Source organism: Rana temporaria, chromosome 6 (genome assembly GCF_905171775.1).
Source record: "Rana temporaria chromosome 6, aRanTem1.1, whole genome shotgun sequence".
NCBI classification, from domain to species: domain Eukaryota; kingdom Metazoa; phylum Chordata; class Amphibia; order Anura; family Ranidae; genus Rana; species Rana temporaria.
The window spans coordinates 86,031,936-86,058,511 of NC_053494.1; the positions used below are offsets into that span (position 1 = coordinate 86,031,936).

The 26,576-nt window shown below is 42.8% G+C and overlaps 1 protein-coding gene across 1 annotated transcript; it reads right to left on the bottom strand.

Annotated features, from left to right (window-relative positions):
- Positions 1-1,261: 1,261 nt before the first annotated feature.
- On the bottom strand, positions 1,262-25,158 carry C6H16orf72 (chromosome 6 C16orf72 homolog). The gene is made up of 4 exons (XM_040356965.1): positions 24,684-25,158; positions 24,043-24,123; positions 7,860-8,135; positions 1,262-2,414 (listed from the first exon to the last, which is right to left on the bottom strand). The coding sequence occupies exons 1-4, from the start codon at positions 24,877-24,879 to the stop codon at positions 2,173-2,175; spliced, it is 795 nt and encodes a 264-aa protein (XP_040212899.1). The 5' UTR covers positions 24,880-25,158; the 3' UTR covers positions 1,262-2,172.
- Positions 25,159-26,576: the final 1,418 nt, after the last annotated feature.

Genomic DNA, 26,576 nt, shown 5'->3' on the forward strand with positions numbered 1-26,576 from the left:
AGTCTTTCAGCAAAAAGCAAATAGTGTTCACTTTGCTGTAAGCAAAGGACATATTTCTGTAAAGCTTTATCATTTTTATTAGGTATATATTATCTGAATAAGTTAACTTGTACATGAAGGGAAATTTTAAAGTGAACCTGTGCCTTGCTCATAGGAGGACAAAGTAAAGCCTCGTTTACACTTTACATTGAGGGCAGAAAAAAAAAAAAAAAAAGGCAGTGAGAAGGCGATATAACAACTTCCTCACTGCCTGTCAAATGTCTTCTGAACAGGTATCACCCGACAGAGGGCACCATTATCATAAATGAAGCCTATAAATGCTTACTTTACAGAAAAAGACTTGATGCATCAAAAAAAAAAAAAAAAAAAAAAAAAAAAAACAGACCACACCAATTTTAGTTTCTATATAGCGCCTTTCCAAATATGGGGACTGCCACCTTACAATACAGTCCTTTGTGCATGAATAGCCAATCAAGTTCAAGCACTGTAAAGCAGAAGCAGTGGAAAGTGAACAGACAAGCTCAGCAATTTATACCATACTCTGGGGTGACTTGTCAGTCAATTGAGCCAGCTGGGAAAAAAATTACACCCATCAAATCCACTTTGCACTACAAGTGCAGTCGCTGGAGATCTGACGTGGACATGCAAAATCAGCAGAGCTTCCCATCAGATTTATAGTGAAGTGACTGCAATTCCAAGTGCACCAGTAGTGCAGAGTGGATTTCCCTTAAAAAAAAAAAAAAAAACCCCTATGGAAATAACTTACAACTATCAAATATTTTTAGACAGAAAAAAATAAAGATTTAAAATAAATTTAGCAGTCATGGGCAGCTGCTACAACATGCATTTAAAACAATTCAGATAGAAATTTAGACAAGAGGCCAATTGTGTAGCACAAGATCAATATTGTACCATTCAAACAGGTCTTATCGAAACAGATGCTTTAGGATCTTCTTTCAACATTTGGGGACCCTGGTAGAGAGATCTCCCCTCACTCTACACCTCTGCTACCTAAAGCTTTGCCATTTATTGCCAGACTTTATACAGAACAAGGCGTTCACATGCCCCCCTGTGAGAATACCCTTAGAAATAAATGGAAAGTACAACAGAAGACGTGCGACCAAAAAAACAAAAAAGTAGGCTTCCCTGCCAGAGCCCACAAATGTTACAGGAAGACAGTAATTAGTTGAATTTGCAAGTACGCTCTAATTGAGTTATACATTTTAGGTAGATTTAAAAAATTAGTACAATGTACACAATCCTAAGCTGATTTTTTTTTTGTTTGTTTTTACCATTTGAAAAGGCAATGATGGAAAGAAAAGCATTTTCAATCATAATTAGAAAATATGCAACCTATAGACAGAACTAACCTGTAAATCAATCTTACTGAACACAGATAAACCAAGGTTAAAAAAACATGTTTAAAACAATGTATGGGGGTGTCAACTTTAGGGTGATTTATACAGTTTACATTTACCCCACAATGATACAACCAGCATATAAGAATGAGCATAAATGTGTTTAAATTGACAATATTAAAAGCCTATTAGGAGTAATCTGGGAGAAGATTTAATATTGGTAAAGGACAGCACTAAAACAAAAATTAAACCAGTGAAGTGCCTAGCACTGAGCAACTGTTAATTATTATTAGCATAACCATAGCACCTCATGACATGATCACCATAATATGCAAGAATAAAAAATGCAGTATAATTGTAACTAGATGCCTGAAAAGGAATGGAACTGATTGACTTGCACAGCAGAGTTAGGCAAATCCAAAATTGAAATACTGTTGAAGCAAAAATACTCAGACCAGTTGGAGAGTTATATTTAAAAAAAAAAAAAAAAAAAAAAAAAGAGAAAGAGAAAGAAAATCCAACAATTTACATTTTCCCTTTTAGAGACAAGTAAGGTCACTTTGCACTGAATGAACTGATGTTCACGTTCTGATAATCTTTCCAAATATTACACAAACCAGACGTCCTGTGCTGGGTGTATAGATTAAAGAAAACCACAATTACAATAGCAGGAGCTTGCTTAACAGCAATTATTTAATAATTCAAGGGTCTTTAACAGTGAAAAGGGAAGATGGGCCTCATGTTTCCTTTTAAACAGTATGAGGAGGATTAAAAGTGGCTTCAAAGCAGCATGGTGGTAGAGTCTTCTGCAGATTTACATAAGTCGGTTGCGTTTGTGAGTTGGCGAGTCTGTAATGACATCGCCACATTGGGCTGAGGTACGTTTGCGGTTGCCACTATCTAAGTGGAGTGCCATTTCCTCTGATATGAAAGTGTTCAAATCAACATCAAGGAGTCCATTTCTCCTGCGACTACTGGTAGAACTGCCGCTAACATGAGTTGGTGAGCCTGGAGTACTTGAGCGGACACTAATACTAGCCATTGCACCACTCAGTCCTGCAAATAAAGAAGAAAAAAAAAATACATTACATGTTTGCCTGCCAGATTCAACATTTAAAACGTTTACATTTGCCTACAATGGTTTTAAATTAAACACATTTCACTCTAAACAAGACAACAATTTTCATCCTTGGAGATACAGGCTGTGAGATGCAGTACATTACCGACTTCCATAGAGGCATAGCAAAGACTGCTATCCATAGAAACACAGCTAGGCGGCCCCAAGTTAAAGCGGTAGTTCACCCTCACTGACATGATTTTTCCATCGAGACAGGCATTGTAGCGCGAGCTACAGTATGCCTGTCCCGATTTTTTTACCCCCGTACTCACTGTGTACTCGTACATTAAAGATTTCGGCTCCCGCGGGGAATGGGCGTGCCTATGGAGAGGGAGGATGATTGACGGCCGGCCCTGGCACGTCACTCTCCCCGAAGACAGCCGGAGTAGGTCTCGGCTCTTCACGGCGCCTGCGCACAGGCTATGCGCAGGCGCCGTGAAGAGCCAAGCCTATTTCGGCTATTTCCGGAGAAGCGTGACGCGCCAGAGCCGGCCGTCAATCATCCTCCATCTCCATAGGCACGCCCATTCCCCGAGGGGAGTCGGTATCTTCGATGTACGAGTACAAGGTGAGTACGGGGATAAAAAAAAATCGGGACAGGCATACTGTAGCTCGCGCTACAATGCCTGATTTTATGGTAGAGGAAAAAAAAATTTTTTTTTTGGGGTTTATAGGGTGAACCCCCGCTTTAAGACACACTCATCATGATAGATATATGTTGCCATCACTGCTGGCCTCCTGAAAATTCTAGCTTCTTGGCTGTCTGGCTAATACTTTTAAGGGCACAGACACAGAACATGTAGGTTATAAATGAGGGTCAGAGAATGCCTCATCTTTATCATTCACTGACCTGGCATAAACAAAGCATTGAAGCCGAGCAATTAGAACAGCCAGGGAACTGGAATTCTCAAAATAAGATGCAAGCATGGGTAGCTTACATAATGCTCTCATGACAGATCTACCTTAACCGCTTCCCGACCGCCGCATGTAGATATACGTCGGCAGAATGGCACGTACAGGCACATTGGCGTACCTGTACGTCCCTGCCTTTCCGCGGGTCCAATCGGGACCCCCCCCCGCGCGCTACATGCGTCGGTCGGATTCCCTCGGGGAGCGATCCGGGACGACGGCGCGGCTATTCGTTTATAGCTGCTACGTCGCGATCGCTCCCCGGAGCTGAAAAACGGGGAGAGCCGTATGTAAACACGGCTTCTCCGTGCTTCACTGTGGCGGCTGCATCGATCGAGTCATCCCTTTTATAGGGAGACTCGATCGATGACGTCAGTCCTACAGCCACACCCCCCTACAGTTGTAAACACACACTAGGTGGACACTAAATCCTACAGCGCCCCCTGTGTTTAACTCCCAAACTACAACTGTCATTTTCACAATAAACAATGCAATTTAAATGCATTTTTTGCTGGGAAAATTACAATGGTCCCAAAAATGTGTCCAAATTGTCCGAAGTGTCCGCCACTTGTCCGTCACGAAAAAAAAAAAAGCAATAAAACTATCCCCTATTTTGTAAACGCTATAAATTTTGCACAAACCAATCGATAAACGCTTATTGCGATTTTTTTTTACCAAAAATAGGTAGAAGAATACGTATCGGCCTAAACTGAGGAATTATATATATATATATATATATATATATATATATATATATATATATATATATATATATATATATATATATATATATATATATATATATATATATATATTTTTTTTTTTGGGGGGGATATTTATTATAGCAAAAAGTAAAAGAAATTGGAATTTTTTTTCAAAATTGTCGCTCTATTTTTGTTTATAGCGCAAAAAATAAAAACCGCAGAGGTGATCAAATACCATCAAAAGAAAGCTCTATTTGTGGGGGGGAAAGGACGCCAATTTTGTTTGGGAGCCACGTCGCACGACCGCGCAATTGTCTGTTAAAGCGACGCAGTGCCGAATTGTAAAAACCCCTTGGGTCATGTAGCAGCATATTGGTCCGGTCCTTAAATGGTTAAGTAAAAAGTGCAGGCACACTAGGAGTTAAGTCCGAGGTGCATGACATCTCCAGAACTTATCTCAATTATTTACATCCGACAGGTTTAGGGCTATACCAGAGCATACACAGGAGAGAGGCACACAGAGCAGCTGTGCCCACCCCTTCCTTTGCTGCCCATTCAGGGAAGCCTTTGCACTGTGTGAATGAGTTCACATAATACAAAGGCTTCTGTAATTGGGCAGGAATAGGGGGGGGGGGGGCGCAAGCATAGCAGCTGCACCGGCCTCAAATGTTAAAAATGCTTAGACCTTAAAAGCATCAGTGTCAGGCTCCTGGAAAGGAAAGCGAAATAACACTGTCAGAAGTAAATAGAGAAGCTCAGGAGATGTCATTTACCTCCTTTGACTTAAAAGTGCTTCTAAAGGCAGGTTTTTTTTACTTTAATGCATTAGATCTATGCATTAAGGTAAAAATGCCTTCTGGGTGCAGGTCTTACGGTTACCCGAGTCCCATCTAAATCCAGAGATGTGCATGAGAGAAGCAGCTCTCCCGAGTTTCTCTCCCCTCCCTGGCCCTTGCAGCTGTCAATCACAGCCAGTGAGCCAATGAGAAGAGAGCGAGCGCAAAGCTTTGCTGCACGGTGTGTGAATGGATAATGCCTAGGGGTGCAACGGATCCTCATTGATCCGTGAGCCGGACCGAAAAAGATTGATCCGAACCGCACACACGTGATCCGAGGATTGTTTTCAAAAAAAAAAAAATAATAATAATAATAATTTGCGCATGTTCAGTCCACACACACACAGCGTGGTCATGGCGAACGGAGGAGCTTGAATGCCCCGCGTCATTTAAATCCCCTGTATGGGAGCATTTTGTCTTCCATGTCAAATATAATGATGAAGGAAAGAGGTTAGTGGATAAAACCGTGACGGTGTGTAGGCACTGTGGCACAAGAATGCCATATGACAGTGGGAAAACATCAAGTATTGTCACTAGGGGTGCAACTGATCCGTACGGATCAGTACCTTCGGGTCGGGACACACGGCGATCCACGGGCCTCCCGGTCCATAGGAAAGGCCGCGGCTTCGGCCTAGCTATCGAAGCGGCGGCCATCGAGGTCCACCGGCGCGGTGGATACAGGCTGCTCCTCGGAAGTTTGTGGGCACTTGAGCTCAATATGTCATTGACTCCTAACAGCCCAGCGATGAGCTCCATGCTGCACCTTGAGGTATCCACACGGGGAGCCGCTGCCGCCGCCGTACCGGGCGTCCTGCTGCTTGCCAGAGAAGAGAGAAAAGGCGATCGGGGGGATCTGTATGGACTGAGCACGTAGGGGGGATTTTCACTAGACACTCAGCCCGCCGATCAATGACACTAAAGGGATCTAATGATTGGGATAGTTCAGGTCACAGTAGGGAACTGGTGACACCACTTTCGTACATGGGGCTGCGACTTCCACTTGGCTGCACATATAAGTATTGCGAGATGCAGTTATTTCAACACAAAACAGAGCTTATACGCTTAAATACAGTATTTGTAAATCTGACGGACTGTTTAAATGTGAAAATCAGAGGTGTTCTGTCATATTAGCAATAAACAGTCTGTCGGATTTCCAAACACTGTATTTAAGCACATAAGCTCAGTTTTGTGTTGAGAACTGTGAAATCTAAAACTCTGGTGGGTGTAACAAGATTTGTCTTTTTTTTTTTTTGCTGATCCGAAAATGATCCGATCCGTCACTCCTGATCCGAGGATCGATCCGATCCGTGAGTTTTTTGATCCGTTGCACCCCTAATAATGCCCATTCATGGAAACAAGCCAACTCAAGTGTCCCCATAGCAAAGGGCTTGCTATTGGGGGCACTTAGAAAAGGGGGGGTGGGCCAGGACAGGGGACCAAAAAAGAAGATCGAGCTGCTCTGTGCAAAACCCCTGTAAAGAGCAGGCAAATATAAAATGTTTATTTAAAAAACAAATAACCTTTACAATCACTAACTCAGAGTGTGCCTTTACTTTTTTTACAAAGAAAAAGATTGACACACCAACGCTAAAGTGTTTTGCAATGAAAAAACTGCATGGGAGGAAAAAATAAATGTATGATCCCTGGCTTTGATTGTGGGTATTCAGGAATACTGCCCTCTTCCAATTGGGGAAATCTGATGATCTCTCTCAAACCTTGGCACCCCAGATGTTTTGGAACTACATTTCCCATGATGCTCATGCACTCTGCAGTGTAGTCGAGCATCATGTGAAATGTAGTTCCAAAACATCTGGGGTGCCAAGGTTCGCCATCACTGTCCTAGTACATTAAAAATCTAAACATGCAAAGACACTCGCAAAAAGTAAGATGTTGCATATAATGGAATCCAAGTGCTGACGTCAAAATCAAGATGTGGAAGTGCCATACAGAGACAAATGTTGGATATGCTTCGCGGAACAGACATTCTTCCTCAGAGCAGGCTATGAAGAGGAGAATAAGGGGGGATATGATCCACATGTACAAATATATAATGGGTCCATATAGTGAACTTGTTGTTGAGTTATTCACTTTACGGTCAACACTGACGACAAGGGGGCACTCTTTACATCTAGAGGAAAAGAGATTTCAGCTTCAAATATGGAAAGGTTTCTTCAGAGTAAGAGCTGTGAAAATGTGGAATAGACTTCCTCCAGACGTGGTTCTGGCCAGCTCAGTAGATTGCGTCAAGAAAGGCCTGGATGCTTTCCTAAATGTACAGAATATAACTGAGTACTAAGATTTGTAGGTAAAGTTGATCCAGGGTAAATCCGATTGTCTCTCGGGGGATCAGGAAGGATTTTTTTCCCCTGCTGTAGCAAATAGTATCATGCTCTGCTGGTTTTTTTGCCTTCCTCTGGATCAACTGTGGGTATGGAGTTGGGTGTATGGGATTGTACATTTTTTATTTTGTTTGTTTATTTTTTTTGTGGTTGAACTGGATGGACTTGTGTCTTTTTTCAACCCAACTATGTAACTATGAACCCTTTGTAATTTTGTCGTACTGAAAGTTAAAATTAAAACACTGCATCTTGCTCTTCCATGCCTGAATGGCAGTTAAGAAGCTGTTGTATGACACCAATAGAAAACACTTTAAAAACTTACACCTATACATTTCATCTTAAAAAGCACACTAAACAATGGAGAATAATCAAAGCCACCCTATAACAGAGTCAGATCACAGGTAGCAAAAAATTTAAAGAAGTTGAAAAATTTGGATTGACAGAGCAACAGAAGGTACCATCAGTTTATACGTGAATAGAATAGTTTTTTTAAACCAGAGTCACGTTAAATCTGTCATTTGTTCTATTTTGTGCAGCTACTATACAAATCACAACTGTAGTGCTTTAATGATATTCAGTTCAAAACTAACACTTACCATGGAGCGCTATTGCTTCTCGGAAGGGCTGCAAATCAGTCTCTACAGATGAGCCAGTTTCAGATGGTGTAGCTCGGTTAGGAGAAACAACAGTCAGTCTCGGTGGTGCACGAGAGTTACGTGGAGGTGGAATTTTGCCACACAAAAAGCTAATCAAATCCTCTCGACGAATAGTTCGCCGGCGTTTCTTTACCCAGGCTAAAACTTCTTTATTGCGTCGCTGGCATCCAGTCTGAATTCCTAAGTCCAAAGTCCGCTGATGGGCATCCACACTTTCTGCAAGGTAAAATGTAAAATCATTTAGTAGCACATGTCATACAATATATATACTGTAGATTATACCCTTACAGCTCATTGAAACAAGACTTCATTCCTCCTGAAAAGTGAAAAGCAGTTGGGCTGATATATACCTGTAAGCCTTATAGTATGTCAGAGTAAAGCAAAGAAAGTGTAAAAAGATAAATTGCTTTATCTGCAAATATATTCTCAAATGACCTGGGCCAGATTTGTTGGTACCTCTAGAAAAAATAAATTGGATCATAATGACAGTTCAAACTAAAGGGGTTGTAAAGGTACCATTTTCTTTCCTAAATAGCTTCCTTTACCTTAGTGCAGTCCTCCTTCGCTTACCTCATCCTTCAATTTTGCTTTTAAATGTCCTTATTTCTTCTGAGAAATCCTCACTTCCTGTTCGGTCTGAAACTCCACACCATAATGTGAGGCTTTCTCCCTGGTGTGGAGTGTCGTGCTCGCCCCCTCACCTTGGACTACAGGAGAGTCAGGACACTCTACGTTGCAGATAGAGAAAGGAGCTGTGTGTTGGTGGACGTCCTGACACTCCTGCTCGCCCCCTCAAGAGGCTTTCTCCAAACCAGGGAGAAAGCCTTGCATTACTGTGTGGAGTTACAGAAGAACAGGAAGTGAGGATTTCTCAGAGCGTCGTCAGATTACATACAGCGGGAAGCTCCCGTTTACTCAGTGGCCTCTGTAATAGAATACTGGCCTAGGAGACGGGACTTCCTGTCTTTGTATTAAAGAGGCCGCCAAGTAAACAGGAGATTCTCGCTGTATGTAATCTGACGGCGCTCATCCCACCCCCTCCCTGAGATAGGCATTGATCAGGCTGCATTCATGGCAATTGGGAGGCTGCAGATGGGAATTGATCCTAATTTTGCTTCAAAGTTCTTTATTTAAAAAATATATATTTCTTTCCTGAAAATTCCCTTTTAAAATTAAGGTGTGTGTTATAGGCCAATACATTTTGTATTTTATATCTTTTCATGTGACAACACTGAAGAAATCACATTTTGCTACAAAGTAGTGAGTGTGCAGCTTGTATAACAGTGTAAATTTGCTGTCCCCCTCAAAATAACTCAACACAGCCATTAATGTCTAAACCACTGGCAACAAAAGCAAGTACACCCATAAGTGAAAGTGTCCAGACTGGGCCCAATTAATCGATTTAACTGACAACTGTGCGGTCGTGCAACGTGGCTTCCAAACAAAATGTATGTCCTTTTTCTCCCACCCACAAATAGAGCTTTCTTTTGGTGGTATCTGATCACCTCTGCGGTTTTAATTTTTTGCGCGATAAACAAAAATAGAGCGACAATTTTGAAAAAAAAAAAATGTCTGTTTAGCCCGATACGTATTCTTCTACATTCATATCTCTATCTCTAATCGCGTTTGATTGGTTTGCCCAAAAGTTATATCGTCTACAAAATAGGGGATAGTTTTATGGTATTTTTATTTTTTAAAAGTAATGGCAGCGATCAGCAATTTTTATCAAGACTGCGACATTATGGATTGACGCCATTTTGGGACCATTGCTATAAAAATGCACCGATTACTGTAAAACTGACACTGACAGTGAAGGGGTTAACCAGTAGGGCGCTGAAAGGGTCAAGTGTGTCCTAGGGATGTGTTCCAACTGTGGGGGGCGTGGCTACATGTGACACAACACTGATCACCGCTCCCGATTACAGGAAGCGGTGATCAGTGTCTTGTCACTGGAAAGAATAGGAAAATAAAATGCTTGTTTACATCACCATTTCCCCGTCCTTCCTCTCTGTAAGACGATCGCGGGTACCCACGCGGAGATAAAGTCCGTGGGTCCCATCTTATTTGCCCAGCCGTGCCATTGTGCCAACGTATATCGTTGTGCGCTGGTCGGCAAGGGGTTAATAACCTAAAACATACAGCTAAAAGCACCCAAGAATGGCGAAGAACAAAAACATTGAACGATTGTGAAGGTGCATTCTATGAGCTCTGATCCGAATCCTATTGAACATCTATGAAAAGAGTTGAAAACATGCAGTGTGGAAAAAAGCACCCTTTAATCCTGAGACAGCTTGAGCAGTTTAATCAGGAAGAATGTGCCAAACTACCCGTGGTCAGGTGCAGGAGATACACACTGCTAAAGAGAGGGAAAAAAAAAAAAAAGGAAAAATTCCAAAAGTGTTTTTTAAATATATTACCAGTAAAAAGGAGCGGATAGAACATTTTGTCCCCATAAAGGATGACCAAGTGAGGACGGTCACAAGTGACAGGGGGGAAAAAAAGCAGCGTTATTAAACATGTTCTTCTCCATTTATACAAAGGAAAAGGAGGGGATATAATAAAGAAGACAGTAATGCCAACATCAGTATACTGAATGTACCCAGGTAGCTGACAGAAACCAGTAATAAAAATAAAAAAAAGGGGGGGGGGGCTAGAAAAACTTAATGTGAATCACTAGCTGTGTTATAGCCAGACAGTTATTTCTAATGTTTTTGATTGGATTACATTATTGAATAATTTTTATTATTACATTATCATTTGTTATATTATAATTTATGATTTTGTGTTTCAAACCTTATCATACCCGGGATGTCTACTAGACTCTTGTTTGGACAGATTTAAGTGAGTTATTCCTAAGAATTACAGGCCTACAATATAAAACGCCAAATTTTCATGCAAAAAATTGTACCGCTTTTGGTACAAAATTCCAGACAGAATCATACCGCCAGGGAGGTTAAAGCAAGCTTACCAACTGGAATGGTATCAACTGCCTGGTGAAAAAACAATAGCAGTACCACATTAAAAAAAAAAAAAAAAGGGGGGGGGGGGGGGGGCGGCGGTGCGCAGATGGCCGAGATATAATATATACCTGGAAACAACACACCAGTCAGTATAATATCAATAGTATTTAAACTATTGGAAAGAACAAATGGCCATATCCAGGACTTTGCTGATAATAGTATCAATAGAAACCAAAATGGATTTATGAAAAAACATTCTTGCCCGTCCAACCTTTTGACATTCTATGAGGTGAGCTATAAAATTTGGATACAGAAGGCCGGTGGATTAAGTGCATTTTGCTACAGTACCCCATAAATGGTTACATAATTAGTCAGTTAGAAAATGTGTATACAATCCCACATATACAATTCTTCACCCACAGTAGATCCAAAGAAAGGTGAAAAACCCCAGCAAAGCATGATCCAACTGGCTACAGCAGGGAAAATGCCTTCCTGATTGAGATTTTCCCTGGATCAACTTTACCTATAAATGGCAGTACCCAGTTATATTATGTACATTTAGGAAAGAATCCAAACCATTTTTAAAGCAATCTAATGAGCTGACCCGAACCATCTCTACAGGGAGTCTATTCCACATTTTGACAGTTTTTACTGTGAAGAAACCTTTCTGTATTTGGAGATGAAATCTTTTTCCCTCTAGCCGCAAAGAGTGCACCTTTGTCCTCTGATGACCTTAAAGTGATTAACTCAACACTAAGTTCACTATATGGACCACTTATGTATGTGTACCTATTACAGGGTTTGACAAATTTGCTTGGAATCTTGGAGCCAGCTAAAAAAGTTAGGAGCCAGAAAACGCACCCCGTCCCGACGAGCTTGCGTGCAGAAGCGAACACATACGTGAGCAGCGCACCGCATATGTAAACGGTGTTCAAACCACACATGTGAGGTATCGCCACGATTGGTAGAGCGAGAGCAATAATTCTAGCCCTATACCTCCTGTAACTCAAAACATGCAACCTGTAGATTTTTTTTGAACGTCGCCTATGAAGATTTTAAAGGGTAAAAGTTTGTCGGCATTCCACGAGCGGACGCAATTTTGAAGCGTGACATGTTGGGTATGAATTTACTCGGCGTAACATTATCTTTCATAATATAAAAAAAAAAAATGGGGATAACTTTACTGTAGTCTTATTTTTTAATTTAAAAAAGTGCGCTTGTAAGACCGCTGCGCAAATACGGCGTGACAAAGTATTGCAATGATCGCCATTTTATTCTCTAGGGTGTTAGGATAAAAAATATATATAATGTTTGGGGGTTCTAATTAGAGGGAAGATGATGGCAGTGAACATAGTGAAAAATTACATTAGAATTGCTGTTTAACTTGTAATGCTGTTTAACTTGTAATTGTAATGCTTTTAACTTGTAATGCTTTTAACTTGTAATGCTTTTAACTTGTAATGCCAACGGCTCACCACCAGATGGCGCCAGCTTACAATTTAAAAAAATTATATATTTTTTTTTGCCCACCTTCCAAGCCAAGTCGCCAGGACGCTATTTCTAGTCGCCATGGCGACCGGGATTTGTCGAGCCCTGACCTATTACATAGTAGGGGAGGTTGAAAAAAAAAAAAAAAAGACACAAGTCCAACCTATGTGTGTGATTATAAGTCAGTAGTTTACATTGTATATCCCTGTGTGTTGCAGTCGTTCAGGTGCTAATAGTTTTTTGAAATGATCGATGCCCCCCACTGAAACCACTGCCTGTGGAAGGGAATTCCACATCCTTGCCGCTTTTTCGTAAAGAGCCCTCTAACATGACCATGGGATATTTTGATCATATCCCCCTTTAATCGCCTCTTCTCAAGAGGGAATAGATTCAGTTCCTACAATCTTTCCTCATAGCTGAGCTCCTCCATGCCTCTCATCAGTTTAGTTGCCCTTCTCTTCACTGTCTCCGTTTGCCTGATGGTTAATTTACAAACAGATCTTTTGGGATTGATGGCATGACAACATGTACCTGGATAGAAAGCTGGTTGCATTAGTGTGTCCAGAGATTGGTGATAAATGGCAATTTCTATGAATGGTCTGAAGTTTCGAGGGGTGTGCCCCAGGGCTCTGCCCAGGGACCAATTTGGTTAAACTTGCCAATAAATGACAATCTCATTTTAGCATCATTGAATTGAAGAGAATCCAGGAAAGAGCAACAAAGCCAATAAGGGGGCCGGAGGAGGCAAACCAAGTGTCCTGGAAGCCACACATCAAATCAGACCTTCTGTAATAGAGTGAATGGTAGTCTCAGCTTGGACCACTGCCAGACCACGCACCCCCCCCTTCACAGAGCTTAATCATGGGGGATCATGGTTTGCGGCTTTTGGGACATGGTTTGTCTACACCATGTCTGGAACTGACAAGCTCCTTCCCCGGCCGGCACAGAATCAGCATTCCTTCATAGTCTGAGCAGCAAACATCCTCTTTTCTTGGTATGCAAGGGGGCTGGAGGACTTCAATTATGAGGAACAACTAACAAAACAATGAAACTTATTCTCTCTAGAGAAGAGACGCTTAAGAGACTACAATATACAAATCTTTGGTGACTTAGGATGAGGAACCCCCTTCCACAGTTGGTGATCTTAGTTAGTGGAGCATTTGGATAAAAAAAAAAACACACACCAACAAAACACGCACACCTTTTAGATGTGCTTCTCTACAAAACACAATCTCAAGTTGAACTGAACTGGTGTCTGGGTTACTCAACCTTACCAACTAGAACTATGCAAGAAGCCTCATTGAGCACTATAGAAATTGCTTATCTGCACTGAATGCCTTTAAAAGGTTGTGCAACTAAATATTTGGTTATGGGTCTCAATTTTTGTCCATGACATCTTCACTTGGTTCACCATTTAAAATATTCTGTTGAATCCAAAATCAAAAGGCAAAGTCTTATTTTCATTCAGTATAGAACAGGCATGTCCAAAGTCCGGCCCGCGGGCCAACTGCGGCCCCATTCCGGTTTAATGTGGCCCCCCCTGGTAATTTGGATATATATCTTTTGTGGCCCCCCCGGGCCACGTAAAATGTATACTGTATTTATCTGCGCTGCCTCAGAGGGGACGATGAGTGCCGTCAGATTACATACTGGAGAGTCTCCTGTTTATGGGGCGGCATCTGTAATAGAAAGTCCTGTCTCCTGGGCTGCCATTGGACAACTCTTCTGTCTATCATAGGAGGCGGGACATTGTATTAAAAAGGCTGCTGTGTAAACAGGAGATTCTCCTCTCCTGTATGTAATCTGTTGGCGCTTTTGTTGGACAGTGTATATTAGTGCTCGGCTGAACACACTTAGACCAACTTTTAATGGTTCAAAGAATGTCCGGCCCTCACACATGTTCACTTCATCAAATCAGGCCCTCTTTAAAAAAGTTTGGACCCCCCGGTATAGAATTATAAATTCGATGTCTTGTAGGGTAAGAGTAACCACAATTTTCTTATCTCACAATATACAGTGCCTTGAAAAAAAATTCAGACCCCTTGAAAATGTTCATTTGGTTATGTTATAACCAAAAACTTTGTGATATACAGACACAAAGTGGCAAATAAATTGTGAAGTGTAGCGTGCATTTCCATTACGATAAGCCCCCTTTACTCCGATACCTCCAACTATAAAATCTAGTGGAATCAATTGTCTTCAGAAATCACCTAGTTAGTAAATAGTGTCCACCTGTGTGTAATTCAATCTCAATAAATACAGCTGTTCTGTGAAGCCCCCAGAGGTTTGTTAGAAAACCTTGATGAACAAACAGCATCACGAAGGACAACGAGCACACCAACAGGGTTAGGTTATAAAAAAAAATATCCCAAACTTTGAACATCTCACAGAGCACTGTTCAATCCACTTAACCCGAAAATGGAAAGGAGTATGGCACAACTGAAAACCTATCAAGACATGGCCATCCACCTAAACTGACAGGCCGGGCAAGGAAAGCATTCAGAGAAGCAGCCAAGAAGCACCCATGGCAACTCTGGAGGCACTGCAGAGATCCACAGCTCAGGTGGGAGAATCTGTCCACAGGAAAACTATTAGTCGTGCTCTCCACAAATCTGGCCTTTATGGAAGAGTGGCAAGAAGAAAGCCATTGTTACAAGACCCTAAAAAGTCCCGCAAGAAGCCATGGGGGGGGGGGGGGGTGAGACACACAGAAAACATGTGGAAGGTGCTCTGTCAGATGCGACCAAATTGAACTTTGTGACTTGAAAAATAATTCATACCCCTTGAAATGTTCTACATTTTGTCAGGTTACAACAAAAAAATTCAAATGTATTTCATTGGGATTTTATGCGATAGACCAACACAAGGCAGTCTTAGGAAAATGATCATTTGTAAAAAAAAAAAAAATTGAAAACCATTTATCTGAAATGTGTACCATGCATTTGCATTCAGCCCCCATCAAGCTCCGTCAGATTGGATGGAGAGCCAAAGGTCAAAAAGTCAAATTTTGGTTTCATCTGACCAGAGCACCTTGTTCCTCACGTTTTCTGTGTCCCCCACATGGCTTCATGTAAAATGGGACTTCTTACGGCTTTCTTTCAACAATGGCTTTCTTCTTGACACGCTTTCTTAAAGCCCAGATTTTTGGAGAGCACAAACTAATAGTTGTCCTGTGGACAGATTCTCCCACCTGAAGTGTGGATCTCTGCAGCTCCTCCAGGAACCTCTTGGTTACTTCTCCAATGAATGCTCTCCTTACCCAGCCTGTCAGTTTAGGTGGACACACATGTCTTGGTAGGTTTGCAGTTGTGCCATACTGTTGGCATTTTCAGATGATGAATTGACTTCACAGAACAGCTTTATTTATACTGAGATTAAATTACACACAGGTGGACTCGGTTTACCAATTAGGTGGCATCTGAAAGCAATTGGTTCCAGTAGATTTTAGTTAGGGATATCAGAGAAAAGGGGGCTGAATACAAATTCACGCCACACGTTTCAAATATGTAGTGGCAGAATTATGTTTTGTTGACCTGTCCCTGCTGAAGAAAAGCATCAAAATGAATACCAATTACAGGGCAATCTTAGAAGAAAACCTGCGAGTCTGCAAAAGATTTGAGACGAAGGTTCACCATCCAGCAGGACAACGAGCCTTAACATTCAGCCAGAGCTACAATGGAATGTTTCAGATCAAAGTATATTCATATGTTAGAATGACACAGTCAAGGTCCAGACCTAAATTCAATTGAGAATCTGTGGCAAGACCAACATTGCTGTTCACAGGCGCTCTCCATCCAAATTCACAGAGCTTGAGTTATTTTTTGCAAAGAATGGGCAAAAATGTCACTATAGATGTGCAAAGTTGAGAGACATCCCCAAAAAGACCTGCAGCTGTGATTGCACCTAAAAGGTGGTTCTACAAAGTATTGACTGGCTGAATACAAATGCACGCCACACTTTTCAGATATTTAAAAAAAAAAAAAAAAAAAACACCCATTTTCCCCTCCACGTCCTGTGCCACATTTGTGTTCTATCGCAAATACTTTTTCAAGACACTGTACATTTGAATTGGACACCCTCACCCAAAACTGAGAGATAACAAAATTTGAGTTTCATCACTACTAACAATATTTAAAAGCAGAACTATTTTATGCAAAAATAAAAAGATAAAATAAATCCAGCTTTAGCTGTAATATTAACCCTAAAGCGGGGTTCGGACATTTTTTTTTTTTTTTTTACAAGTTAGCATCTACAAATACTTCAGCTGCTGACTTTTAAAATATGGACACTTACCTTGTCCAGGGTGCCCGCGATGGCGGCACCCAAAGCCAATCTTGTCCCTCGGTTGGAGGTGCTGCCATCTTCGGTAAGGGAATCAGGAAGTGAAACCTTGCGGCTTCACAGCCTGGTTCCCTGGTGCGCAAGTCATGCTGCCTGATCCCACTGGTCCCTGTTGTCTACTGGGACCTGTGCACCTCCCAGAAGACAGCAGGGGGGGGGATCAAGGAGGCGCCGGACATGGCGTAGATTGCGGCAACCTATGCCCAGAAGTGGGAGCAAATACCTGGATTACACGGTATCTGCTCCCCCTCCCCCGAAAGGTGCCAAATGTGACACCGGAGGGGGGGGGGACTTTCTGCCTGCTGCTAGAGGCATTTATTCTGCTGGCCAGTATCATAACCATTTCCTCTTCCACTTTACTGAACAAGTCTTTTTCTGCCATCAAATAGTAAAGGCTTATCCACAGCAAAGCAGGATATAAGCATAGTGCCAGGCCATGCTACTGGAAAGAGGACTTCAGTAAAGTTAAACCATTACATTGGCATTTCATTTCAGACAATGCAAAGACAAGTACAAACGCATAATTCATAGTGAGTGTGCAACTATATGGTTACATAGTTAACCTGGTTGAAAAAAGAGACAAGTCCATCCAGTCAACCAACAGAGAAGGGTGGTCTGACAGCAGGACGTTTCTGCCATCAAAGATCTATCCACTAAATCCATTTAATTCCCCCTGCTTCTCTTCCATTTACTACAGTACGAAGCATGTCATAGCTTTACCAAAGCAGAACTAAAGTCATCTTCCCTGTGGCAATGAAACAACTAAAAGTCCCCTCCCAGATGCCAGTATCTTAAAGCGGAGGTTCACCCATGGAGAACACATTTTCCCCTTAGCTTCATGCTCGTTTTTTCTAGGGGAATCGGCTATTTGTTTTAAAACATGACCTGTACTTACCGTTTACGAGATGCATCCTCTGTCGCTTCCGGGTATGGGCGTTCCTTCTTGATTGACAGTCTTCTGACGGTCGCATCCATCGCGTCACGATTTTCCGAAAGAAGCCGAACGTCGGTGTGCAGGCGCAGTATAGAGCCGCACCGACGCTCGGCTTCTTTCGGCTACGAGTGACGCGATGGATGCGACCGTCGGAAGCCTCTCGGAAGACTGTCAATCAAGAAGGAACGCCCGCTCCCGAAGACCCATACACGGAAGCCGACGGAGAAGATGCATCTCGAAAACGGTAAGTACAGGTCATATTTTAAAACAAATAGCCGATTCCCCTAGACAAAACGAGCATGAAGCTAAGGGGGAAAAAAAACGAATTGGGTGAACTCCCGCTTTAACCAGTTTTCTCCCAGGTTTGGCATCTTTGGCTATTTTTATTGGCTGCCCAGGAAGAACATGACCCCCCACTATCTGCAAGAATTTAATTCCAGAGCAAGGGGGTGGCAAGTGTGCACACCGAGCTGTGTAACTTGCTGTACATTTTACAGAAGTTTGCAATCAGGAAAGTAAAAAAAAATAATGAAAATATTACAAAAAGGGGCATTACTATGTCATTATGAAAAACTGATATTTTTTAAATCACAAAGAACATACTGAACAAAATGTAAAGTATAAAGCAGGCAATAGATAAGTCAGTATTTTGATCACCCAGCCAGCTGATCAAAAAAAAAAAACCACTGAACAGACCCCCCCCCCCCCCCCCCCCCCCCCCATCAACATATTCGTGATGGATGAGGGAACCATCACGACTGCACTTCTGTATTCTGACAGCAGGGAACTCCCCTGTCAGAATATACCAATCTGTGCTGCAATGCTAATCAAAGCAAAGTTTTCCAACAAGCTAGTTCACTGAGCAGTCAGTCCTTAGATATCAGGCTCTCAAATGAGAACTACCATTGATTAATACAAGTTTGGCTGGTCCCTGCTGAACAGGCTAAATTTCAATCCATCTATGGCCAGCTTAAAGCTGTAAGACTATACAAGTTTTGACACACTGATAAGATTGGTTTACATCTAGTTCAGTGTAATCACCAACATATGAGATGCCGTCCTCAGGGCAGGCCGCCAACATTACCCTATGTGCAGGAGCTGCATCATCCCGATACCAACTTTTTTTTTTTATCAAGCTAAGAATTAACAGTGATATACAGCTGCATGGTACATCCTATGACGCAGGGTTTGACAAATTTGCTTGGTAATCTAGGAGCCAGCTAAAAAAGTTAGGAGCCAGAAAACGTGCCCTGTCCCGACGAGCTTGCGCGCAGAAGTGAACATGTACGTGAGTAGCGCCGGCATATGTAAACGGAATTCAAACCACACATGTGAGGTATAGCCGCGATCGTTAGAGCGAGAGCAATAATTCTAGCTCTAGACCTCCTCTGTAACTCAAAACATGCAACCTGTAGAATTTTTTAAACATCGCCTAAGGAGATTTTTAAAGGGTAAAAGTTTGTCAGCATTCCATGAGCGGACGCAATTTTGAAGCGTGACATGTTGGGTATCAATTTACTTGGCGTAACCATATGTTTCACAATATAAAAAAAAAAAAAAATTGGAATAACTTTACTTTTGTCTTATTTAATTAAAAATATTTTTTTTCCCCCTTAAAAAAGTGCGCTTGTAAGACCGCTGCGCAAATACGGCGTGACAAAGTATTGCAACGATCGCCATTTTATTCTCTAGGGTGTTACAATAAAAAATATATATAATGTTTGGGGGGTTCTAATTAGAGGGAAGGAGATGGCAGTGAAAATAGTGAAAGATTACACATTAGAACAGCTGTTTAAAGTGTTGGTGGTGGCCGTTGGCATTACAAGTTAAAGTTCCCCCGTCAAGGTCCCTGCAATAGCTTACAACTGTGCCCTAATCCCATGCTTTGCACATGGTTGTGGGGCGTGTGCAGCGCTGCTCTGTTCAGAGAGCTTGCCACCTGCCAATCGCAATGTGTTGATATTTTGCCATAGGCTTAAAGTGAAGCACCCCGACATGTAAACAAACCCGTCCCATGCAATTTGCAACTTATGTGGAGTGGGGGGCTGTTAAAAATGTGTCTCAACCCCCCGCCCCTCAAAACCACATCTAAAAGAGGCCCAATACACTTCCAGAAGTATCAGTAGCCCCCCACCATGTGCATCCTCAGACCCCTATGTCACAAAGACACAATAGTCACATAGGGGTTGGAAGAGGGAACCACAATGTACAGTGGGGGGGTCATATGAAGCCTGCAGCATTGGAAAGTGGATCCGTAGAGGACCTGGACCACCAGGGCAAAGAATATGAATGTTCTGCTATTGCAAGGCCTTGTATACGCATGTTTTTAACCTGAAAAGGTTGCTGTCAATTAAAGCCCAACTCCAGGAAAAATATGTTTAAATAGTGCATTGATTGCATTTTTTTTTTTTTTTTTTTTTAACAGTCTTGCTTCCAAACTCCTCTCCCTAAGCAATCCTGTAGCATAACAAAATCAGTGTCCTCTATGAACAAAGCCAATATCCTGCCCTGGGGACCAGGAATTCCCCCCCCTATTATCTTTTTAACCTCTTGACCACTGGGCACTTAAACCCCCTTCCTAACCAGACCAATTTTCAGCTTTCGGGGCTCTCACATTTTGAATGACAATTACTCAGTCATACAACATTGTACCCATATGAAATGTTTGTCCTTTTTTTCACACAAATAGAGCTTTTTTTTGGTGGTATTTAATCAAAAACGGTAAAGTTAGCCCAATGTTTTCGCATAATGTGAAAGATGAAGTTACGCTGAGTAAATAGATACCCAACATGTCACCCTTCAAAATTGCACACGCTTGTGGAATGGCACCAGACATTGCTACTTAAAAATCCCCATAGGCGACGCTTATTATTTTTATTGGTTACATGTTTTGAGTTACAGAGGAGGTCTAGGGCCAAAATTATTGCTCTTGTTCTAACGTTCGCAGCGATACCTCACACGTGTAGCTTGAACACCTTTTTCATATGTTGGCGGGAATTACGTATGCGTTCGCTTCTGCATGCGAGCACAGGGGCACTTTAAAAAAAAATTGTGTATATATATATATATATATATATATATATATATATATATATATATATATATATATATATATAGTTAATTTTACTTTATTTATTTTCCCCCAAAAATAACGAAAGTATCACTTTTATGCCAATTATGAGGAATGTAAACATCCCTTGTAATAAGAATATAGCATGACAGGTCTCTCTTTACAGTGAGGTATGGGGTCAATAAGACCCCACATCTCACCTCTAGGCTGGGAAGCCTGAAATAAAAAAAAATAGGGGGGCGCGCGGGAGCAGGATTCTGGGAGGAGGTCCATAGACATCCTCCCAGAATAACTCGACCGCGCTGAAGACGTCTTTTGTCTATAGCACGGTCAGCAAGTGGTTAATCACAAATCCTCTCACTGACCTCCTGGGTTCTCCTGCCCTTAAGAGGATCTGGCTGCTGAAAGTGTTGTCTCCACCAATAAGGAGGCATCCACATCAAGCAGGCAGTGATGTGGACACCCAAAGAAAGACTGCAGGAAGTAAACAGAAGAGAGAAGCTCATGTGGTCAGTTAGCATTTCCCCCCCCTTCTTACCAGCAATTAAAGGGGAGCTGTTATGCCGGCTTTAAAAAAAAAGTAGATTTTTTTTACTTTAACCACTTCGTTACTGAGCCTGTTTTTCAGATTCAGTGTTTACGAGACTAAAACAGTTTTTTTTTGCTAGAATATTACTTAAAACCCCCAAACATTATATATATATTTTTTTCTAACACCCTAGAGAATAAAATGGCAGTCATTGCAATACTTTTTGTCACACCGTATTTGCGCAGCGGTCTTACAAGCGCACTTTTTTTGGAAAAAAACACTTTTTTGAATTAAAAAATAAGACAATAAATTTTTCCCAATTTTTTTATATATTGTGAAAGATAATGTTACGCCGAGTAAAATGATACCCAACATGTCATGCTTAAAAATTGCGCCCGCTCGTGGCATGGCGTCAAACTTTCACCCTTAAAAATCTTGATAGGCGACGTTTATAAAAATTCTACATGTTGCATTTTTTGAGCTACAGAGTAGCTCTAGGGCAGGGATATGCCTCCAGCTGTTGCAAAACTACAAGTCCCATCATGCCTCTGGGTGTAATGCTGGTGGCTGTCAGAGTCTTGCTATGCCTCATGGGACTTGTAGTTCTGCAACAGCTGGAGGTCCGCTAATTGCATATCCCTGCTCTAGGGCTATAATTATTTCTCTCGCTCTAACGATCGCGGCGATACCTCACTTGTGTGATTTGAACACCGTTTTCATATGCGGGCGCTACTCGCGTAAGCGTTCGCTTCTGCGCGCGAGCTCGTCGGGACGGGTCGCTTTAAAAAAAAATTTGTTTGTTTTCTTATTTATTTTTATTACTTTTTACACTGAAAAAAAAAAAAATATTTTGATCACTTTTATTCCTATTATAAGGAATGTAAACATCCCTTGTAATAGAAAAAAGCATGACAGGTCCTCTTAAATATGAGATCTGGGGTCAAAAAGACCTCAGATCTCATATTTAGACTAAAATGCAAGAAAAAAAAAAAAAAAAATTTGGAAATGTCATTTTTTCAAATGACGAAAAAAAAAAAAATGTTGCTTTAAGACGCTGGGCGGGACTGACGTTTTGACGTCACTTCAGCCCAGCAAAGCTATAGGGACGGGTGAAGGAGATTTTTCCTTCACTCGTAACCCCGCTCAGCTGCCGAACGGTCCCGATCTCCTCCGCCGCTACCGACGGCTCCGGTAAGCGGCGGAGGGCGCAAGACAGCGTTGGGAGGGGGGGGGCCCTCTCCCGCCATCGATAACGGCGATCTCGCGGCGAATCCGCCACGGAGACCGCCGTTATCGTGTACAGGACCGTCGGCACTAAAGATGGATACCTCAGTTGTGGCAGCAGCTGCTGCCGTTACTGAGATATCCATCTTTAAACACAGGACGTATTTTGACTATGGGCTGGAAACCAAGTGGTTAATGCATTCTATGCCGTGAGGTAGAAAAACCTTCTGTTGCAGAGGACCCATCCCCTTTATACTTACTTGAGTCTGATCTTGATCCATCAGCTCTCCCAGTTCTGTCCCTTCTCATAGGGCAGATTGAGAACACAGAGCCACTGGCTCCCGCTCCTGTTAATCAAAGCCTATGTTGAGAGAGCGGGGGCTGGGCTGAGCACTGCTGTCTGTGGCAATTGCCACAGACAGAGCGAGCCCATAGAAAGTGCCATTCTAGAAGGGCACTCAGGGTGGCGGGTTGAGGAGACAGGAGCACCAGCATGGGACCCCAAAAGAGGAGTATCTGGGCTGCTCTGTGCAAAACCACTTCAATACCAGGCACTTGAAAATTTAGGGGGGGTTTTGTTTTCGTTCTAAAATTTTGTAAATAAGCAAGTATATTTTCTCCTTCACTGATAAGGCGGCACTAATATGCAGCACTGATGGGCACTCATGGGTGGCACTGACAGGCGCCATTGAAAGGCTCCACTGATGGGTACTTATTGGTGACACTGAACGACAATCAGCACAGATGTCCCCATCAGGAGACCAGCCGATCGTCTGTCAGACGCTAAAGAGGAAAAGCCGATCAACGGCTCTTCCCGTTAACATAGTAATAAGCCGTGATTGGACACGGCTGATCACGTGGTAAAGAGCCTTCGGGGGCTCTTTACCAAGATCGTTGTGTCAGACTGACACGCAGCACCACTGATCGCCGAAACATGGGGAGGGGGGTGGGATTGTTATCCTTGTGGACGTCATATAATCTATTCTGCTATAAGCCGGGCGGAAAGTGGCCTAACAAAAAAAAAAAAAAAAAAAACAGAACCTTTACAATTACTTTAACTTCAAATGTAATTTTCAAACTTTTTTTACATTTACAGTTTTATGTAAATAAATCCACTAGAATCCCTCCACAAAAAAAAAAAAAAAAAAAAAAGAAGAGGTTCACAACAGATCAAGGTGACAAAGCTCTGTCCCTGGCTCCCACTTGTTTATCACCCTGTAACATTCTCCCAATGGGGACTACAGGTGAATTAAAAAAAAAAAAGGCATTGTCCACTAACCTCACTTTCTATAAACCCACCCCAGTGTAGATGTGAAGAGGCTGCAGGAGATCAGCAACACTGATATGCAGCAAAGGATGAAAAGACATGCATGCCTCAAGTTCAATCACACTAAAAAAAAAAAAAAATGGATTATTACCTAAACCAATTACTACAAAGATGTGGATTTCCATGTTCTAGCTTTCAGTTCATGTTATAAGGCTAGAGATGAGAAAATCGCACACTACATGAAATCCTGCTTGAGACAGAACACGATGTGCACACAGCCAGCGCCGAGTCTGCTCCGGCCTCGTCCTACCTTTGTACAGATTGGTGACAGCTGTAGCAGCGTTCTGGAAAGGAGCCCACAGTGACATTCCTTGTTGCTGACAGACGCGATCTGTAAAGAAGACACAAGGCACTGGTGTGAATACAAACACAAGTCCGGACTCCTCTGCCGGCACCATCGGCCATATTCGCCGACTTCGCCATTTTGATCAGACCCAACGTTCCAATCCCGCAAATAACCGGCTGCCAATTAGTCACAATAAAAGGCTGCAGCGCCATTTTGTTTTCGGCTGAACAGCCCTAATCCCCCGTCCTTCCGCCGCGGATCGGACTGTCGCTGGCTCCTTCCGGCCGTCTAGGGGCATCATCGGGAGCAAACACAGCTGTCATGACGGAAGGGCGTCCCTGGTGGGCGATGCTGTCAATGACACCCCCGGGGCAGATAGGGAGCGCTGAACACGCCCCGAGCACACACACACACATAGGTGGAGCGCAATAAACACAAGAAGGCCAATGACACTCCTCACAGGTTGCTATGGGTTACATCTCCCGGCCTATACAAATTGAGGGTCAGAGGGCGGGGCTAAATGCAGCTACTTCGGTACGGTCTTCCGCCATTTTGTTTTTTTTTTGGCCCCGGTGTTCCCTCCCCGCACCCCACCCGGTTCTGACCTTTGTAAAGCTGAGCCACGGCCGTGGCGGAATTCTGGAAGAGATGCCAGAGCTTCTGCTGACTCTGCTCGGCCTCCTCCTCTATGGGCTCCTCCTGTTCGGCCTCAGCCAGACACTGGCGCTCCCATTTACTGAACCAATGTTCGGGTCCGTGCTCCTGAATCTCGGCCTCACCCTCTTCTTTTTTCTCCTCCATTCTCCTCCACTCGGGCTCTTTCCTCCCTCCGCCCGTCCTCTTGGAGGCTTCTCCTCCTTGATTAAATCCTAGTTCCGTAGCTGCGCTCGGCGTATCGATTCTCCGGCCTGAAGGAAAAGGCCGCCTTCTGTGCACCCCGGACACCTACTTCACCCCCATGGCTCCTCCATCCTGAGCTAAACAAACTGCATCTCTGACGCCACTGCCCCTGACGCGAATTGCTAGCTCGGCACAACTTGCTAGCTGCCCGGCGCCGCCTACTACTGCCTTGTTCCTCACACAGCTTCCGAGGGAAACGCCCACCGCCGCATCGGATCTCTACGATTCGTCCAAACGACCCTGCGAACTTTTGTTCTCGATTACTATTGGCGGGAGGAGCTGTATCTCAAGAACGTCACGCGTTGTGGGGTATAGCTCAAGTTTGGTTGGCAGGCGCGGGGAACAAATGTTACACGCGTGCGCAGATGATTGAGCAGTATGGTGCTGTTAGGGACTGGGATTATTCCTGACAATAGTCATATTCAAAATAAATATTATCAGGTAGATATTTGTACCAGACACGGCGATTATTAATAATAATGTTTTTTATATGTGTTCTGTTTTAAGTAGTAAGTGGCATATTTTATGCTGAGTATGAGGATGAAATTGTGAAAACAAATATCTTCAACAGTATCAGTTACAGTAGAACCAAAAGCAAACCTTTTTCATTGTGGGTAGAATATGGGGGGATTATAACCCAGTTTTTTTCCCCTACCATATGTGTCTCTTTGGGGAGATTTCCCTTCACTTCCTGTCCCAAAGCTAAAGCAGGAAGTGAGAGAAAATCCCTCCATAGTAAAGGAACCCCTGGTTGTTACCAGGGTCACCAGAACGAGTGTCTCCATTGGAAGATTTCCCACTTATTATTGTTCTGGGGACAACCCAAAATTTGGGATTTCACTTTCAAAGATAACGATAAACAGGACAAATAGAGAGGGAGGATCTCCATATTGGGGCACACACAACAATAAATCCTGACTTTTTTTCACCATATCCACCAAAAAAAAGTTCACTTATACTTTAACGTGGATGTAAACCCTCACATATACCCAGCGAAGTGAACAGCCTCAGATGATACACAGATTAAACAAATCTCCCTACATAAGTTTTACATGTACAATAAAACCTTGGTTTGAGAGCGTTTTGCAAGACACGCAAAATGGTTAATACATTTTGCCTTGATATACAAGCGATGTCTTGCTATAAGAGTAGCGTCATGTCACAACTGAGTATAAAAAAGAAGAGAGGAGCCTCTATGGGCCCTTTCACACGGGGCGGATCAGTGATGATCCGCACAGTGAACCTGCACTTGTTTAGCGGGGATCGCTCCGTTGATCCCCGCTGAGCCGGCGGATGACAGGGCGGTCCACGCACACTGTGCAGGGACAGCCCTGTCTTTTCTCCACTCTCCCCTATGGGAGGATCGGATGAACACAGACCATCTGTCTATGTTCATCCGATCCGCAGACGGAAGGAAAAATAGGGTTTTCCTCCGTCTGCAGAATCGGAGGAATGTGGAGGCGAACGAGATCGGGTGTTAGCGGATGTTCATCTGCTGACACCAGCGATCTCATAGGGATCAATGTATGTCCCTTTTTCATCCGCACACGGATGGATGAAAAAGCGGACACACGGTCCGCAGGTGTGAAAGGGGCCTA